Source organism: Ascaphus truei, chromosome 2, assembly GCF_040206685.1.
Source record: "Ascaphus truei isolate aAscTru1 chromosome 2, aAscTru1.hap1, whole genome shotgun sequence".
Lineage (NCBI taxonomy): Eukaryota > Metazoa > Chordata > Amphibia > Anura > Ascaphidae > Ascaphus > Ascaphus truei.
Window position 1 is genome coordinate 400,322,963 of NC_134484.1, and position 20,103 is coordinate 400,343,065.

The following is a 20,103-nucleotide window of genomic DNA, read 5'->3' on the forward strand; positions in this document are numbered from 1 at the left end:
AAGGCCTAATTGTAGTATAATGTAATACAATAAATACATTTATGTCAAAAATGAATGTTGTTCTGACTAGGAATTTATTAAATGTATTTTATTTATATATTTTATTTTAAAGCGGGGTTGGGGGTGGGACTAGGGTTGGGGGCGGGACTAGGGGCGGGGTTGGGGGCGGGACTAGGTGGCGAGTAGATTTTTTGGTTGGGCGAGTAGATTTTTGGGTGATTTGTCGAACACTGTAAATATATATCTTATACTATATTAGTGAAAGCACTGTATGTTTGCCTGACTGCATGCATGCATGCCAGCCTGCCTGCCTGCCTGCTGGATGTCCGGTGTCCCTAGGGGAAATCTCATTGGTCCCTTGGGCCGCCCCCGCACACCTCTCATTGGCCTGAGGCGGAGTGACGGCCCAAAGGACACACAGGGACACAAACACACACACAGGGACACAAACACACACACAGGGACACACACAGGGACACACACACACACACACACACACAGACAGACAGACACACACACACACACACACACACACACACACACAGTAGGGGGGGGGGGGTGTACATTAGCAGCATTGTATAACCCGGGGGGGGGGGGGGGCTCACATACCCGCCTCTGCCTCTTCCGCCCCGAAATCAGCCTCCACACCCGCGCGCACGTCCTCCTCTCCCCGTGTCTCCCGCGCTTTCAAACACCCCCCCCCCCCCCGGCGCCGCTACAGTGAGCGGAGGAGCGAGTGCCCGGGACACAGCGGGGGAGCGGCCACAACAAGCTGCCTCCCGCCTCAGTTCCACGTGGGAGCGGCCGGACGGGTGAGTGAGCGGCCTTCACCCACCCCTCACCCCCCTTCAAATCACCTCCCCTCCACCCCCCCCCCCCCCGGCGCCGCTACAGTCAGCGGAGCGAGCGAGCGCCCGGGACACAGCAGGGGAGCGGCCACAACAAGCTGCCTCCCGCCTCAGATCCACGTGGGAGCGGCCGGACGGGTGAGGGAGCTGCCGGACGGGTGAGTGAGCGGCCGGACGGGTGAGGGAGCGGCCTTCACCTCCCCTCACCCCCCTTCACCTCCCCTCACCCCCCTTCACCTCACCTCACCCCCCTTCACCTCCCCTCACCCACCCCTCACCTCCCCTCACTCCACTTCCCTTCCCTTCCACCTCCCTCCACCCCCCCTTCACCTCCCCTCCACCCCCCCTTCACCTCCACCCCCCTTCACCCCCCCCCACCTCCCTTCACCCCCCCCCCCCCCCCACCCCCCCTTCACCTCCCCTCCACCCCCCTTCACCTCCCCTCCACCTCCCCTCCACCCCCCCCCCCTTCACCTCCCTCCACTCCCCCCCCTTCACCTCCCCTCCACCCCCCTTCACCTCCCCTCCACCTCCCCTCCACCCCCCCCCCCTTCACCTCCCCTCCACCCCCCCTTCACCTCCCCTCCACCCCCCCCCCTTCACCTCCCCTCCACCCCCACCCTTCACCTCCCCTCCACCCCCACCTTCACCCCCCCTTCACCTTCCCTTCACTCCCCCCTTACAACCTCCCACCACCTCCTCACCACCTCCACCCCCCTTCCCACCTCCCCCACCCCCCACACCAATACAATCACCATCAGTACAGCCACTGCAGCACTACCACCGCACATGGGCCGCGTGGACCACTCCCCACCCAAATGCCACACCCACACCACAAACATCCCGGGCAACGCCGGGGCTCTCAGCTAGTATATATATATATATATATCCCTCAACCCTTTCTCTAAATCAGCGGTGCTCAAAGTTGGGGGCGCTGGATTTCTCGGGTGGTGTGGGGGCGGTTAGTTGCAGAAGCCCCGCCCTCTTCCCCAAGGCATTTAAATTAAATACCGGGGGATCACGTGAGGCCTCTGCAACTCTAAAACTTACCTTGACTCTGCCGGCGTCACTCATGTCCATGGCAACGCGGCGTCAAATGACGCTGTGGGGTCATGTGACGTCACATGATTCAAATGATCCTGCGGGTCACGTGACGTGACGTGACGTGACATGACCCCGTGTGAGGTAAGGAAGGGGGCCACAGAACCCAGGAGAGCAGGCGGGGGGGAGGGGCAGCAAAAAAATTTGCGCGCCTCTGCTTTAAATAACATATGGAGAAACACCTGTTCTCACCTCAGATACCTGGGAGATTTGCTAAATCATATTTAAATGACACACCACACAGAAGATTTCTATTAGGTCTACAGTGACAGTACTAAATTCTCTTGTGATGAATAAGGCACTAGTGTTAGGCCCAACAGGATCAGAACCTACAACTTCGGCTATTCAGGGCAGCAGCTCTAGAATTGAACTATCTCAGGTGCTGGATAGCACCTCTGTCACAGCATACTTTAAAGTTCTACTTCTCACACCTGGAAGGGGTCTGCTTTTAATTGAACCCAGGAGAGTGTCCATGAGTATGATTAGGTACAGATGTGAGCAGTAGAACGCTAACATATAGTCTAACAGAGGAGCTATCCAGCAGCTGAGATAGTTCAGAGCTGGAGCTGCTGCCCTGAATAGCAGAGGTTGTGGGTTCTGATACTCTGGGCTCGACCCTAGTACTCCCTTCATCACAAGGGGCTTTAGGCTTATCACTGTATGTTTTATTGAAATATTTTAGGAGGTTTGAGCTGTGAGTCTTTTACATATACTTTGCATATATCATTAGCATATCTCCCAGGTATCTAAGGTGTGCTCCGTTTTGAGAACCGGTGTTTCTCTATATGTTATTTGGAAGGAGGTTTGAGGGGATAAATATACTGTACTGCTTGAGACTCTACTAAAATATGTCTCTCCCTCTCTCAAAATCCATATTTCGGTGTCTGTGGGGAGCTAAGGTCACCTTAAGGATAAAGTGAACAAAATAAGGCACGAACAAATAAAATTGATATTATGTGAACAAACACAGATGCAGCCTAAACACCTGCGGTAACCCACACCGCAAAACACACTAAACTAAACAAACTGGTTTTCGTGGCGCAAAAGTGAATGTGAATATAAACAGTGCAATATAAACGTGCAATAAACCCAGTGAATACAAATAGACACTGATATCACTTATACTGCATCTCCATACAGGATCTTCTGAAGTGGTTACTCCTTGAAAAACCTCATATAGAAAAGAAAGCACAGATACATGCAATATGGTGCATTAACATTTTACTTTCATTGACAAACAACACATGGGAAAGGGACAACTCACACTTTCTCCGCTGGTCAAAAGCAGAGAGTGACTTTCGGCGCACTCCAACCCTACTCGACTCCAGGCTCAGCTCCTTGCTGTATGTGTAACCGCGTGCACAGCTCCCCCGGTCCGCGCCTCTCACTCACTCACCCAGGTTGCCTTGCATTCGCTTGAGTCAGTCGCTCTGGTTCCTGGTGAAGTGGGTAAGTGGCCTCTGCAGTCCAAAAAGACCAATGTGTTTCGTTCGTGTATCGACTTCTTCTGTGGTTATGTAACAAGCAAGGAGCTGAGCCTGGAGCTGAGCCTGGAGTCGAGTAGGGTTGGAGTGCGCCCAAAGTCACTCTCTGCTTTTGACCAGTGGGGAAAGTGTGAGTTGTCTCTTTCCCACGTGTTGTTTGTCAATGAAAGTAAAATGTTAATGCACCATATTGCATGTATCTGTGCTTTCTTTTCTACATGAGATTTATCAAGGAGTAACCACTTTGGAGGATCCTGTTCCAGGGAGTTGCAGTATAAGTGATATCAGTGTTTATTTGTATTCACTGGGTTTATTGCATGTTTATATTGCACTGTTTATATTCATATTCACTTTTGCGCCACGAACATCAGTTTGATTAGTTCACTTTCAGGTGAACCTGAACGGCCTTTAGTACAATTGTGATGTTAAGGGGAACACCTCTTTTGCATTAGCACTAGCACCCGGAAACAAAATAACCATACATTATTTAAGGAATAACATTGGGTTAACATTATGTTATTTGCTTTAGTGCATAGGCGTTATAATTAAGCTTACATTAATTTAGGTTAATGGTTGGCTAATGGAGCTTTGTGGACCTGATCTATTGAGAGTTACCTCTTGTTTTCAAGTATGTTTTAGGGGCTATGAATAAAGACGTGGTTTCAAAATGTATTGAAAATGTGCACCCTTACAAAATTATTTATCCACCTAAAATCATTTGCAGCATTGGTTGGTATGTCAATATTCATGTTCTTACATTTGGAAACCGGTGTATTATTATTTGTATGAAGTGTGTCATGTTAAAATATACTGCATACCCATAAATATGTAGCAAGTCTTCAAAAAACGTAATTTAAAAGATATTTATTAGAGATGAATAACGAAGCTATAATTATATTGTATTCTCTATCTTACTTTAATGCACTGCACAGTCCTTTAATGGGGAGCATGCTTAATATAACATATAATGTACATGTGTGCCCAAAACTCAGCCTCTAACTCCATCCCAGTGTCATTTTTTTTTTTTTCGTGAAAAAGATGTTGACGCACACACCCTACAACACTCAAAAATGGATTTTATTCATTGGCACATGGAGACGCACTAACTTACTATTCATAGGTGTGCCTGTGCTATGACAAAATCACTTACAGCAACACTTTATTCGTTGCCCCTTTGGGCCTTATTCTACATACTCCAAAGAGGCCGTCTGGCCTGTTTATGGCTGAAAATCCCTGTTGACGTTAATGGGAATTTTCTGCTGAAAAAAGGCACGAACAGCCGCTTCTGCATATCTAGAATTATGTTCTTTCATTCATACTTCCTGTGACTCCCCCACTCACCCTTTTGATGCATGCAAGGCAATAAAGGTGATACATTGATGCTAAATAATGCATGTTCAAAGTGACTAATCAAATGTACAGTATGGCAAAACGTAAAGCATAGCACCTTATTAAATCACTTTGCTATTTTTACTCAGTTTTATATTACTGCTCTTCAATGTTACACATAGTATAACAGGAGTCTTGGATGAATGATGGCATGAGCCAGGAATCTTCAACATATTGAATATATCTCATTCCTAATTTTGTTCCTGCAGTTTTGCAGCACACACTACAATGAATATTTGCATCGACAATAGCACCTACCCATGAGAACATAAAGTGAGAACCCTCCTGCATGCAGAGTGTTTGTTTTTCTGCTTCGAATGTATTTCTGTTAAAAATCCATAATACAGTACTTAAAGCAGCAAAACAGGTTTCATTTTTTTGTTTTACAGGATTGAAGCAGGTGGTCTCCAGAGCTGAACTGTTAATTTCAGCTCTGGGGACTCCTTGCTTCCAGAGATATTTACCTCTGTAGGGTATTCCCGTATCTCTGTAGTCAGAACCTGTGTGTCTAATGAAATTGCAGCTTTAAATGTCACGTGGGCCAATAGGAAGCCGTGACATCATCCAGTGCGGCTTCCTATTGGCCCGCGTAACCAGGACCTTTAAACTCCAGAGATATCGGCACCCCTACGGAGGTAAGTATTTCTGGAGACAGGGGGTCCCCAGAGCTGAAATGAATGGGGTTAAGCTCCAGAGACCCCCTGCTTTCATCCTGTAATAAAAAAAAAGAAAAGAAAACAACAAATTAAATCTATAGGGGAAAAAAGGGGGCGGTAGACAGCACTCTAACTAAGATAAATGTACAGGGTTGCAGGGTGCACGGAACATGAGGGGACCCGTATTCCCATCTCTAGTACTAACACACCTATGTACGTACCAGCACTCTCTGTCTAATGGCTAAATGTACTAATGAATACAAATGTCATAAAGGTGAATACGTTTAATGACACTAACAACAAACCGGAATTATAGCAAATATACAAGCAAATGTGTAACCAAAAAAAGTGTCACATTGGGAAAAGTCTCAAAGTGAGAGGTAGAGGGGAAAGAAGAAGGGGAAAAAACATGAAATATAAGGAAATACTCAAATTGGAGAGAAGAAAGCAAGCTCGTGGGGCGACGTTTCGAGGGACTACCTCTTCATCTGGCCCATTCCCCCTGGTCCCAAAGGGTACCAGAGGTACTTCCCTAAGCCTTCTCTCCACTATAGAAAGTCTGACCAGACACCACAGAAAGCTGCTAATAGTCATACACTGTAGATAGGACAGAGTTCGCATAAATGCAACAGGGATCCAAAACAGTCAATGAAAAAGGAAATCAAACAGACAGAGGACAGAGGGTTTGATTGCCTTTTTCATTGACTGTTTTGGATCTCTGGAGACAGGGGGTCTCCGGAGCTGAAATGAATGGGGTTCAGCTCCAGAGACCCCCTGCTTTCATCCTGTAATAAAAAAATAAAAAAAGAAAACAACAAATTAAATCTATAGGGGGAAAAAGGGGGCGATAGACAGCACTCTAACTAAGATAAATGGTTGCAGGGTGCACGGAACATGAGGGGACCCTTATTCCCCTCTCTAGTACTAACACACCTATGTACGTACCAGCACTCTCTGTCTAATGAAGGCAATCAAACAGACAGAGGCTTTGATTGCCTTTTTCATTGACTGTTTTGGATCTCTGGTGCATTTATGCGAACTCTGTCCTATCTACACTGTATGACTACTAGCAGCTTTCTGTGGTGTCTGGTCAGACATTCTATAGGGGAGGGAAGGCTTAGGGAAGTACCTCTGGTACCCTTTGGGACCAGGGGGAATGGGCCAGACGAAGAGGTAGTCCATCGAAACGTCGCCCCCCCGAGCTTGCTTTCTTCTCTCCAATTTGAGTATTTCCTTATGTTTCATGTTTTTTTCCCCTTCTCCTTCTTTCCCCTCCACCCCTCACTTTGAGACTTTTCCCAATGTGACACTTTTTTTGCTTACACATTTAATTGTATATTTGCTATAATTCCGGTTTGTTGTTAGTGTCAAATTAAATCTGCTTTAATCTAAGGTATGATTTGTTGATGTAGCTTAATTAATTAATTACGAGTGTATGATTATTTTCAGAATAACGAAGTGATTTATAGTTTAAAATGACTTCTTGCAGTTTTGCTGTGATTGCAACTTTAACTCCTGCAGAGCCACTAGTGCTTGGAATACAATATGCGGAAGGTGCCTCTAGATCTAAAGTCGGTTACATTTGATAAAAGTGCAGACTTTCTCACTAAACACGGAGTCCTCACACACGTCTGGTAGAGAAACGAGCCGATCACTCAGACAAATCATATTTTGTCTACAAACTTTTTCCATTACTTGTAAGATGTAATAATAGGCTCTCATGCACATCCCTGTGAGTACCGATACAAACTAACAGGATGTTAATACAGGGTGCTGCATCTTGCGTATGTACCCCCACTGTACCACGCTGCGGAATATGTTGGCGCTTCACAAATAAAGGATAATAATAATGTTCCCGAGTGCCCCATAAGACGCTGCTTTTTCCTTTGCATGTGTATACCTATTGGAATCAGTAGCGCTGACTTTACATTGGTGTTGATCCTGTATCATTCAAATCATATGGGAAGGTTGTGCATTGATTGGAGGGTGTTTGCTATTTTGGGGATTACACAGAATATTACAGCACGCAATCCCCATTATGAACATTTCTGTAAGAGGAAATTACATTTATTTTAAAAGAAGACAAAAAGCCTACAAATATGACAGGCATACACTGAATGCTTAAGCATAAAACTGATAGAAATGTATGTCCATGTTTACATAAAATGTGTTAATAGCATACATCAATGAAAATGTTTTCTTAATTAAGTGATGGGTACCTTACATGCTAGGCAGAAAACATGGAAAAGAATGTTAATCGGTGTTACCTCATCATCGTCTGCATCATACTGCGCATAGTGCTGTTCCATCATCTCTCTCTGACGACGTTCTTGCTCAAGAGTCTGGCTGATCAGCTGGGCAACCTCACTTATCTGCCCGGGCTTCTCACGTCCTATAATAAATCTGTGACGAGATACAGTAAAGTAGGACAAGATTTAATCAAGAGCAAAACATATGCAAATAAATGCACAAAGCAGCACACTGCCCGGGGAGACAGGTGTATAAAAATAGAAAAATATTTATTGTCTATCACACATGACAAACAAGGAGGTGTGGACCCTCCTACGCGTTTCACACAACACAGTGCTTTATCAAGGAGTATGGTACAATGCACTGAGGACCCCATTATATGCTCTTATAATGTAAATTACACTAATCACAATTTGGCCAAAAAACGGGTGTGTGATGTCACTACCGCGTTCGTGCACGCTACTGCGACCGTGCCCGTCTACTAGATGTATGTAAGCACCTCCTAGATAACGCCCCTTCATGACGTCACCATCCAATCGTCTCCTTAACGCTGGAGGTGAGTGAGAGACACACACCCTCTTCCCTCAAGCAGAACGGGACACAATGCGCACTGTTAGTGCAGATGAATCCCTGCCCGCCGAGATCAGAGTGGTACTGTTCCCTGACTACCCCCAGCCTCACCAGAGTATGTCCACGGAGGAAACCCTGTCTGCTCAAACCTAACCAAACCCTTCTGCCTCTCTCAATCAGATTATCTCGTGTTCGTACGCTCGCGGGCGCTAGGCACATGGCGAGACCGATGAAATTGATCTCCAGGCACGCTGAAGGGTCACATGACCTTCAGCAACCATTCAGCGACCAGTCACTGCTCGGCCACGCCCCCAGCCACGCGACCCGCTCACGCTTGAAAAAAATATGCAGAACCGCCATGCGCTCATGCTTAGATAGTTGGTGACTTCACCGCTCTCAAGCATGAGTGGCCGCAGCCTAATAATGTCAACTGTGTTCATGCGAATCCACGGTTCTTATCGAAAAGCTACTCTCCCCCAACAACCCAGGGGTTGGCTAGAACTATTTGATACCTTGATAGAGAACGAAAAAGTGCACAAACTGGAGTGTGCTGGTTGGTAAAGCCTGAGTAATGCTGTGTATGGATATATAGTATATAGATAGAGCAAATATAATGAAGTCATGTGAAATTAACTTGGTGGTTGTGGTTAAGCAATTGTCAATCAAGGCATTGGTTTAAAATCAGTAACATATCTGATTTACAGATGTAGTACGACTCGATATTCCGTCGCTAGAGCGCAGATATAAGTGCCCACAGTCTATGACCTTGTCCATAGTGAAACCGAGCAAGCGAGCGCCGTGACGTCAGGTGCTCATGTTGCCTGGGTGATTCCTGGCCAGCTAGTTGCGAGCGTGGGGGGGCGTGCCGGTGATGTCACATGAGCCATTCGCCCTTATTGGCTGAACCACAAGTGACCAGGGCAAGAGCGACAAATACCCCACGGTCACGAGCACGCACGCGCTGTATGGACGTTACCATTCAGTTCTATTGTTTTGCTCGCGCATGAGCACGCTCTCACCTTGGACGAGGCCTATGAATGCTGCAATAGTAGCAACAGGTCACAATTTGTCTATTGCGACATTTCCTTTTTTGTAGTGCAATATATCGTACACTATATATACAATATGACCACTTATTTTTAATATATGTAAGTTTCCTTAATTTCACAATGTCTGCACTATAAGACTAAGCATCGAGGGGGCCGTGCACACCAAAACACCAACATTTCGGTGTCAAGCAACTTCATCAAGTTGCTTGGCACCGAAACGTTGGATGTTTGTGACTGTGTTCAGTCATTAAATTACTTTTTGCATTAATTTGATTAATTTGAATGCATCGTGTCTTGGTGTGCACGGCCCCCTCCATGCTTACTACATTGTTGCCTTGACTAGGTTTTTGCCTGTAGCACCCATAGCTTTACCCTGTGCTTTAGCTTTTGACCCCATTTCACTTGGGGCATCCCAAGTTGCATAGGTCCTGGTTCCCTCTTTTATACTATACGACTATCATCTGTGCAGGGTAAACAGTAGATATTTATTTTTACACATCTTATTATTTCATTATAACGTGTGCATCCTGTAACTTCTCCCTACCTCCTCTACTTTTATTCTCTAAGTCACAAAATAACGCACTTGTGCATTAAGCAGTCAAAACCTATGTAATGTAAATTATGTTTTAAAAAAAAGGCTTTCACATACAGTACTTCAATTGAAAGCTCTTTGGGGCTTCGGGGTAGTAACTTCTCACAGTGTTTAATTTGATATTTAATGCACTTATTCCTAATTGTATTACATTTTTATGTACTATGTCTTGTATACAATCTCTAAAAAGCACTGGGTATTCAGTTGACCCAATGAAAATTAAAATATACTACAAAAGTATGCTATTCTAAAAGTATAATTTAACAAAACAATATAATGCATTATATGTAGCCCTGAATTTACTACAATACGTAAAAGAAAATGATATAATCAATAAACTGCTTATTAAATCCTGCTCTATCATGTGCCTACCTACACACATGCATCAGGTTTGATGTATTACTACGAAGAATGTTTTCATATTGATTAACGCTGACAGCACACATGTTGTACATAATAAAGTTCACAGCACAGCTCACATAATACAGAGTCTGAGTCACTTGCCCAGGGTCATATCACCTTGCTGAATCCATTCCTATTTAATTGTGTAAAAAAAAAACAAGAAAAACCAAGAAGCTTCCAAACCAGATCTGAATTGGTTACTGTGACAGGGTAAATAAAAGCCACCAGTTATATGCCTGGAAAACCTATGTCTAGTCTGCAGTGCAGCATTGACTAGGTTAACGTCAGCTGGGAACCTCAGGACAATTAGTTGGATCCCAGCTGCCTAATCAAGGTGTGTTAAAACCCAGGCTGTAGACACATGGAGCTGGCTGTTGAGGAGAGAGGAGTAAGCTGCTAAAGAGATTACTGAAACAAGGTCTGAGTAGCAAAGTAGTTGAATGTCTGCTAAAGAGAAACTGTTTTGTTTTGAAGAAAAAGCCATTTTCGTTTGTTGCTGATGAAAAGCTATTTTTGTTTTGTGTGCTGTATATCTTTTAAGGCTAAATAAATAAGCCTTGTCAAGAAACCCACGTGTGCAGTTGCATGTACCCTGCAACAGTTACTTAAAACTTTTATGCCACTGAAGGAAAAAAGCTAAACACTGCTATTATGTAGGGCACAATCCAACACCAGAAGACATCATTGGCTTGGAGGGACTGTTAGGTTCTTCTGGTGCTGAAAAAGGTTTCATGAAATAGCACTGATTCACAAATATGTGCCTCAATGCTCTATTCATTAATAATGGCTCATATCTACTAAACAGTGCAAGTGAATAGGCCATTAGGAGTCTTTCGGTGTGTGTCTTTTGGCATGGAACCGCTTAGTAAATGGGGCCCAATATGCCTATTTTCCACATAGATTATTTCCCACCGTTGAAGCTTGAGCTGAACCGTGCTATATTTAGTTCTGGGGACTCCCTGGTTACTGAGATAATTACAGTTTTAGTTTACTTCCTGAATTTTCAAAGATGGTGCCCGCAGTTATCCAATAGGAAGCTACAACATCACCCATTGCAGCTTCCTATTGGCCCACAGGATCCACAGCCTTTGGTGGACATTTTACATTTCGAAATCAGAGTTGTTGGTCCCCTGAACTTAAAATAGTGCGGTTCAGCTCTGGAGAAGCCTCCATTCAAATTCTGTAAGCTATGTGAAAACTAAAATAAAAAGTAAGTGGGATTGCTGCTTTAAACACTAGAATGATAGTTTTGCCTTTAGCAATGCTAATAATGGTGTATCGATCTTTGCCAAGGAAAAATCACTTATGCACGCTGCTTTCCAACTTAATCACGCTATTCCTGTGGGCTATAAAACATGAAAAGCTCCCTTTGTCTGTATTGGTAATTAAGACCATTGACTTTCGGCTGGCACACTTGCAAGCAAGATAAAAGTACTCTCTAAAATAAAACTGAGCATCACCAGCAGAGCAACTTGGTCAAAGGTACAGTCTCAGGTGCCAAATGTTTCCAAAAGGACGTGAAAGAAAGATTTAATTTGGTAAAAACTGCTCTCATATCAGACTACAGACGTGAGGGTAATAACTCAACAAACTCCTCGATTAAAATATCTGTGACAGTGCAGATATAGCACATATCCAAAAAACCTTCTGATTTGTGCCAAAAAAAAGACGGTCAGAAACTCACTACACATTTTAGTCCAATTGTTACCAAAAGTGGTCTGGTAGTTGAACAGTGTCTCACTCTGTATTTAATATATAGGGAAGCCTCAGAGTTCCATTCATTGCTTCCATACCTTGGAGAAGCCGCTTCGCTGCATACCGGAAAAGGGCCTTACTCAGAATAATTCCATAAAAACATAAGAACCTCCAAATCGCACTAATTCGTGTCCCTGAATCTTGACCAATCTGGAAAGACCAAGGGGCCTATGCACTAAGCAGTCATAAAAAAAATCGCCATCAATTTTAAATCGCCATTTTTGAGTTACTATCACGGTATGCAGAAAGACCCGAATATCAGTGACAGCAACATTTGAACAAATGGCGAGTAGCCGGCCACCTTATGATCACCTCTCTGAAAAGGACTCATCCAGTGAGTTCATTCTGCTGCAGAGAGAGAGAGAGCTGCCAATCTCGCCGGAAATGTATTATTTTGAATTTAAATTTTATTACTAGCGTACGTGAGCAAAGGGTCTCCGGAAGAGACCGCGTTGATTTCAGGTCTGGAGACCCCCTGCTTCCTGAGATACAGGCCCTGTTATAGGGTGCTGGTATCTCCTATGCATTGAAATGTCCCGGTCATGTGACACGGGACATTTACATGCATAGGAGATACCGGCACCCCATAACGGGGCCTCTATCCTGGGAAGCATGGGGTCCCCGGACCTCAAATCAACGTGGTTCTGCTCTGCACACTCCTTGCTCATCTACACTAGTCTTAAAATGGATATTAAAATATGTAGTAAGCACCAATACACAACCCACCCCATGTGCCCCCACATAAAACCATTGTTTATTTATTTGAACACACGATTGATAACAAAGGCCGGCGGGGGTCCCCAGGTGGTCCCAACAGGTATCTGGGGGTCCTCGGGTGGTCCCCGTGGACCCTGCTGGCCTGCAGTACCATTTGTGTTGTAAAAAAAAAAAAAGATGTCCTCCATTTCAATAAATACAACCCCCTTCCCCCCCAAACACCTACAGTACAGTAATGTGCAAAATAACTATTATCCAGATATGGATAATAGATCATTTGCCCATTATTAAACAAAACATTAGCCAACCAGCATAAATAAAGTAAATAAAACCGTTCTACTTACTCCTGCCATTGTGAAAGGCGTCCTCGTCAGCATACTGCAGAAAGAATACATACAAAATACAATCTAATAGCCTCTAACCCCTTAATCACCTTAGCGGTTAATAACCACTATAGTAATTAAGTGGTTAACCCACCCCCGCTACCCATCAAGGGAGGCCTAACCATCCACCCCGGACCCACTATACCCACCCTGTACCCACCCGCAACCCCTCGCATGGCCTAAACACACATCAAGGGCCAAATACCACCTTCACGCACCTCCGCTACCCACAATAAGCATGGCACTGGTGGTTAACCCCTTCATTGCTTAGCGGTTAGCCGCTATGGTAATGAAGTTGCCTGTAAATGCATTTTTCATGCATTTGATTCATGCCGGGGGTCTCTGGTGCTGGTATCAGCTCCGGAGACCCGTCAATCCGATGCAGGGAGAATGCATTTTTTTTTCTAAGTGCCGATCTTGCTGCTTATCGGCAGCTTCTCACCACTTCTTGCCAACTTTTTCTGGCGTGGCGATTTAGAGAGGAAATCTCGATTCTAGAGCGGCGATTAGCCTCGATAAGCTGATCAGTGCTAATAGAATTTAGCTATTTTGAAAAAGTGCCGATAAGTGGCTTATCGCCGCGCCTTTGGTGTTTTTTTTCCCAGCAAAATTATTTGGCGAAAAGTCTCTTATCGCCGACTTAACTCAGGTTACTGAATAGCTGTTAGGCCTTTTTTGCCGATAAGCTGGCGATAAGTGGCTTATCGCTACTTAGTGCATAGGCCCCCAAATCGGTAAACGATGCCAGCAAAGATAACGTACAATGAACAGACCACATTATTACACAATAGCTGCAGGGTTTATGCACAGAGCTGTTAGGTATTGCAATGTGAATAGTATTCTCCTCAACAAATATAACTATATTACTCCTCCTCTTCAATGGCTTGCAGTGCCGGAAAAATGCAATATAACTTATCTATTCTTTATTATTTATTTTACTGTTATTGCTTATTTCTTTTTCACATATAATTATTGATTTAATTAACAATGAGTTCAATTCAATTAGCAGTATGCTTCATTTTACAATGTGAGCAGAAAAACAGCACAATTAAAAGAAACACTAGACCCACAACTGAGGTTTTTGACAATAAGTAGAACAATTGATGAATAGACTTTGTTACATCTTTCTACGATGTGTGAATCATATTCTATTTTTTTCTATCCATATCGCTATAGCGGGGGCAGTTTTTTTAGGCCGATGGAGGAATGGGTCTCGACCTGCCTCATGGACTGCCCCTACGCTTAACAAATCAGCGGTCCACCATTGCCTCACCCATTTTACAACTTGGCTGTCAATTCTGGACTGACAGTTGGAGTTCTAGTTCAGCAAACGTCTTGGTGGGCCTGGTAGGTATAGTTACTTGATAATGGCCATTCACTGAAACATAGCTCTTAGGGGAAATGTTACAGTTCCCTTTAGTTAATGGAAAAGCTGCTGCAGTGAAGTTAGCTCTGCTCTAGGGAGGCTGAGTTACACCACGCCATCAAGGCAATTTGAGAACAAAAGTGAGGCAGAGACAGGACATTTCCTTTTGCTTGTCTGCATCAATGTATCAAAGTACGTTACTCCAATGTTTACCCATGTTCACCAATTTGTGAATGTGCAGGGCTGAAAAAATACCCCAGCCTTTTGCTAGCTAGTCAAGAGTGACAACTGTAGGATGTAGTTGTCACGGAAAAGTCCTCATCTATGTTCTGAGCTGCACTGACATCTTTGGCCCAGGAGAAATATGCACTTTAATTTTCCAAGCTCTGATATGAGGAGTGTTAAAAGTTACATGGTACACATATCATAAAGGTAGGCATATAAAATGTAAACCCTACCTGGTCTACTCAACTATTTCCATCAGAAAACTCATGATACAACCAAAAGCAAAAGGTAAGTGAAATGCTCCCCACCCCTCCTCAGACAGTCTAACAAATTAAAGGGAAGGAATGTACCCATTTCATGATAATACACAAATGGCGAAATACAGGATATAGGGCTATTCCGCTATATCTGGGATGTAATTTTACCTAAAATGTTGTTCCTGGTGTGACATCAAAGCCAGATCAGGTGCACTGTGACCACCACGGCAGTGACTAACAGGTTAGTCAGCACTACGCTGCTCAGTGTGAAGTGCGGAGGGTGCGGGGGAAGGAGGAGGAGAAGAGAGATCGGAAGCGCGAGTGAGGGCTAGGGGCCATAACGAGGGGACAGCTCCAGGACACTACCCGCCCCTGCTCTCAATGAGGTCAGTATCAGGGAAGGATTTCAGTGTGCTGCTGTGTGTAAGTATCCTGTATCCGTGCATCAGTGTGAGAGTGTGTGTGTAAGAGATAGAGTGAAAGTGTGTCCCGGCATTTCTGCAGCTGCTCTCTCTGCCCTCCCATGCCCTAAAGGAGAACGTGGGTGTGGAGCTTGTGATCTGCCCATCCAGGTTGATATACCAGAAGTCAGGCCCAACATCTGGTAACCTAGGTGGGTCAGCTGCTGCTGCCGCAGCCGCAGCCGGTAGAGTAGTTCCAAAGCTCCAACCGAGGGGGGTTTAAGAGTGAGAGAGAATGGGGGGTTTAAGAGTGAGAGAGAATGGGGGGTTTAAGAGTGAGGGAGAAATGGGGGTTTAAGTGTGAGAGGGAAGGGATTTCGAGTGAGAGAGAATGGATTAAGAGTGAGAGAGAACGAGGGAGCAGAGTGAGAGAGAACAAGGGAGAAGAGGGAGAGAGAATGACGGAGCAGAGTGAGAGAGAACGAGGGAGCAGAGTGAGAGAGAACGAGGGAGCAGAGTGAGAGAGAACGAGGGAGCAGAGTGAGAGAGAACGAGGGAGAAGAGTGAGAGAGAACGAGGGAGAAGAGTGAGAGAGAACGAGGGAGAAGAGTGAGAGAGAACGAGGGAGAAGAGTGAGAAAGAACGAGGGAGAAGAGTGAGAGAGAACGAGGGAAAAGACAGAGAGTGAAAGGAGGGACTAAAAGAAAGGAGGGTCTAAAAGACAGGAGAGGGGATAGTAAAAGAAAGGAGAGTGTGTTAGAGTAAGAGAGAAAAGGGGGGCATGTAGGGGAGACAGGTGAGGAGAATAGTATGTAGGGGTGGAGCTGGGGAGGAGGGGATCATGTGGAGGAGAAGTTGGTGACAGGGAAAGCTGGTGAGGGAGGAGCATGTGGGGGAGAAGCTGGTAAGAAGGGGAGTATGTGGTGGAGAAGCTGGTGAGGAGGGGAGCATGTGGTGGAGAAGCTGGTGAGGTGGGGAGCATGTTGGAAGAAGCAGGTGAAGAGAGGAGAATGTGGAGAAAAAGCTGGTGAGGAGCGGAGCATGTGGAGAAGAAGTTGGTGAGGAGGGGAGCATGTGGGGGAGTGCCAGGTGAGGAGAGGAGCATGTGGGGGAGACGCTTGTGAAGAGGGGAGCATGTGGGGGAGAAGCTGCAGATGAAGGTAGAGAAAAATGCTGCTGCGATGGCGGTTCACTGCCTTCCGATAGATTATTTTAGAAAATACCTAGCGCAATCATAGAAAAAATAGTCGATTTATTATGCCAAAATAGTTATACACAAAGCGACATCACTCTGGCGCGTTTCGTCCCAGTGTAGGACATCGTTTACTCTTTGACAAAGTCCCACACTGGGACAAAACGCGTGCATTTAAAAAAAAAAAACTGTTGTGTTTAAGATAGTGGTGTGGGGGGAAAAAAGAGCGTTCCTGCATCTTTTACATTTTAGGACTTTAGCACTGGTGAGTATCAGTGTGAGAGAGTGATTGTGAGTGTGTCAGTCTGTGTGTCACAGATGCACACTGGTACACACATACTCTGACATATAGAACCACCGACAGAAGGAATTTCTTGCATCTGATCTCTTGGACACAGAAGGTTAACACCACCTCACAACCTAGTGAATTTCATTGATGAAAACAAAATGCAATACACCCAATTGATTTGTAAGATTCTCGTATGCTTCATACAGAAGAACATACCATACACACGCTGGCTCTGTTAACCCCAGTAGGTCAGAGTGCCACAGTCTTAATGAGTTGTAGCTACGCAACCTGCCTACCAACAAGATGGAACACTGGCTGTATCAGTGGTCTAAAAATGTATTGGCTGTAACCAAGTAATTTTCAGCTACTTTATTATGATATAATTTCAGGGTGTAAACCGTTTTCAAACCTTTCTTACTCTGCATGATGACAAGGTTGCAGTAATGAAAAATATTATAATTTTTGCACAATAGTAGAAAAATATACAATTATACCGCATAAATCTTTGTAAGTTATATTTTATTGTAAAGGCTAACATTTCAATATATTTACCTGACTTTCCCTTTGGTGTTTCTGAGAACAGTAGCAGCAAAATTCTGGGTGACTCCCACCAAACTTATTCCATCCACTTCTATAATTTGGTCATTTACGAGGATTCTGTTGGAAAATACAGTTGATCAGTTGAAATTCTCAAGGTAAGTGTGCACATACTGAACATACATTATATTAGCATTGCAGTATAAGGTTCCAACGCATTCTGCAGTGTAGTACAATGGAAAAAGAAAGTAGTGACAGAAAAGTAAATAATACAAACAAAATTAGCATATGAATAATAATTCACAAATGGTAAAGAGATCTTTAAGATTTGATAAGATAAATATATCACATATATATAGGAACTGCACTTTTTTTTTACCATGTTTTGAAGCAGTTGATAGTTTTATATACAGTGTGTATGTGTGTGTATATATATACACACTTAGTTAAGTTATGGTGAATAAAAAAAATGACAAAAACCCTCCACAGCAAAGCATATAGCAAATGGAAATTGAAGCAAAAAGTGGCACTGTGTGCTCATTTGCATGTCATTTCCCAGAATCCCTTGCTGCAGTGGAAGTGCTGTGTGCTGGGTGATAATGGTGAAAGGCGGGGTTGCAGACCTGCCTAAGACATGCAGATGAGCATACAGTAATATTTCCATTTGCTATATGCTTTGCTGTGGAGGGTTTTTGTCACTTTTTTTACTCACCATAACTTAACTAAGTGTGTATATATATATATATATATATATATATATATATATATATATATATATACTGTATATATATTTCCATTTCCCCCTTAGATCAGGGGCATCCCGTATTGCTCAACCATAATGTTCCCAGCTCCGGGTTTCTAACCCCTCCTTTGGATGAAAAATTAGTTACGTCTCCCAGACAAAGAGAACAATTATCCTTAGAAACAATATGGCCATTGAGGTCAGAATTGTCCTGGGGGCCAATAGAAAGCTAACAGGTCATCAGTGGAATACGTGGAGCTGCCTCCCTGGAGAAGTACTTTGGATTGACACAAAGTCCTACATATTGAAAATATGGCAATGAGCAGAGTACCGTATGTAAGCCTCACGGCCCTAATTATTTTATACTGGTAGCTCTATAGAAACATAAATGCATGAATAAGTCAACAAACACACACCCCTGTAAGTTCAAACCCCACACCCACCACATGTCAAAAAGGAGTGCTACTTGGTTTGTGACAATGTATAAACAACAGACAGAGAGCCCCAATGCTACATCCAACATGACAAATCATATAGTTAAATACTTATCTGTTCTTCACTCATAAGTGAGGGTCACTAAGTTAAATTCTTTGGGCAAAGCATTTGTAAGCTTGCAGACCGCGTCAAGGTGTGACCCCTTTCTGCAAGTCCTAACACTAACTCTGCAAATATCTTTCTCTAATTGAGAAAGAAGTCTTAATAGACAGTTGCATTTCAAGACTTAATCAATCAGTATAACTTAAACCACTGCTTGGAACTTTAATCTGCTCAAACTATCATGGCATTTTGCTCTGGCAGAATCTTAAATAGTAGATAGTGTTAGTCTCTTATGAGCTTAGGAAATCAATGTAAGCGTATCATTTCATCTGCACGAGTGAGACTTCAGATATATACCATGCATTTTTTATCGTATCTTGTAATTTGGCTTCTGATCCCCATTACACACCACAGCTTTTAATTAACCTTTTGGACTTGCGTTTATGTTTTGGCTTGTACAACAAGATATCTGTCCATCCGCATCTGCAAGTCAAGCATGAGCTGTACTTGCTGCCTTAGTGATTCTGTAAAGCTAACTCATTAAGAAGTCATGGTGGGTGTGCATCACTGGGCGATGCAGACTGAAACATGGTAAGGTGTGACATATTGTGAGCAGAAGGGCAAAAAACAGGTGAAAGTACAAGACTGTACTCGTACTGCCTTCTCCATGTATTGCCATTTCTACCAGCTACCCCTACGGAAGTAAGCATCTGGGAAAGCAGCGGTTCATCAGAGCTGAGATTAACGTAGTTTAGCTCCAGACACCCCCTGCTTCAATCCTATAACTAAAAAAAAATTAAATAAAGCAAGAAATGCAACCTGGAGTGCTGCTTTAAAAGAAAAATGAGTATGGGTGTGGGATCTCCCAAAAGAGTCTCCTGATGGTCACTGGAAAGAGGCTGACTGGTGACCATTCTGTGTGTTTAAAGGTTCTGTGAGCTGAGAATCCTGCAGTTCAGCTCCGGGGGATAGAACTTCCCTGATACAATTCTGTAAAGAAAGAAAACTGCTGTCTGAGTCGCAGTATCTCTGGGTTTTCAGTTTACCTGGAGCTGCAGAGCTAATGACTCAGGTCCAGGTGCACTAGATTGATTGTACTGCCTAGTTGTCTTGAAGACAATGGGCAGCATGTCCTCGCGGTTGCTGTATTTCTTTAAAGATTGCAGTAGTCACTTGGCATTTCAAGTCAAAATGCCACAATGGAATTTAAAAGAAATAGTCAGACATCTTTGAAAGACCGCTGGCTCCTTTACTTTACCTGTAAAGGATTGGTCAAGCACCACAGTTCTTACCAATGGTAACTGCTATTGTAATATTGTGCAAGACTTCAAACATGCCGCAATTCCTAACATTTCAATTAA

At 44.0% G+C, this 20,103-nt stretch overlaps 1 protein-coding gene across 7 annotated transcripts in view; it reads right to left on the minus strand.

The window, feature by feature from the left end:
• Nucleotides 1–20,103, minus strand: part of PPP1R9A (protein phosphatase 1 regulatory subunit 9A) — a 255,370-nt gene that overhangs the window by 107,478 nt on the left and 127,789 nt on the right. For all 7 annotated transcript variants that reach the window (XM_075587306.1, XM_075587305.1, XM_075587302.1 and 4 more), the window contains exons 5-6: nt 17,479–17,583; nt 7,746–7,881 (exon numbers count right to left, since the gene is read on the minus strand). In XM_075587306.1, the coding sequence (XP_075443421.1) occupies nt 7,746–7,881; nt 17,479–17,583 (241 nt within the window). The remainder of the gene's footprint in view (nt 1–7,745; nt 7,882–17,478; nt 17,584–20,103) is intronic.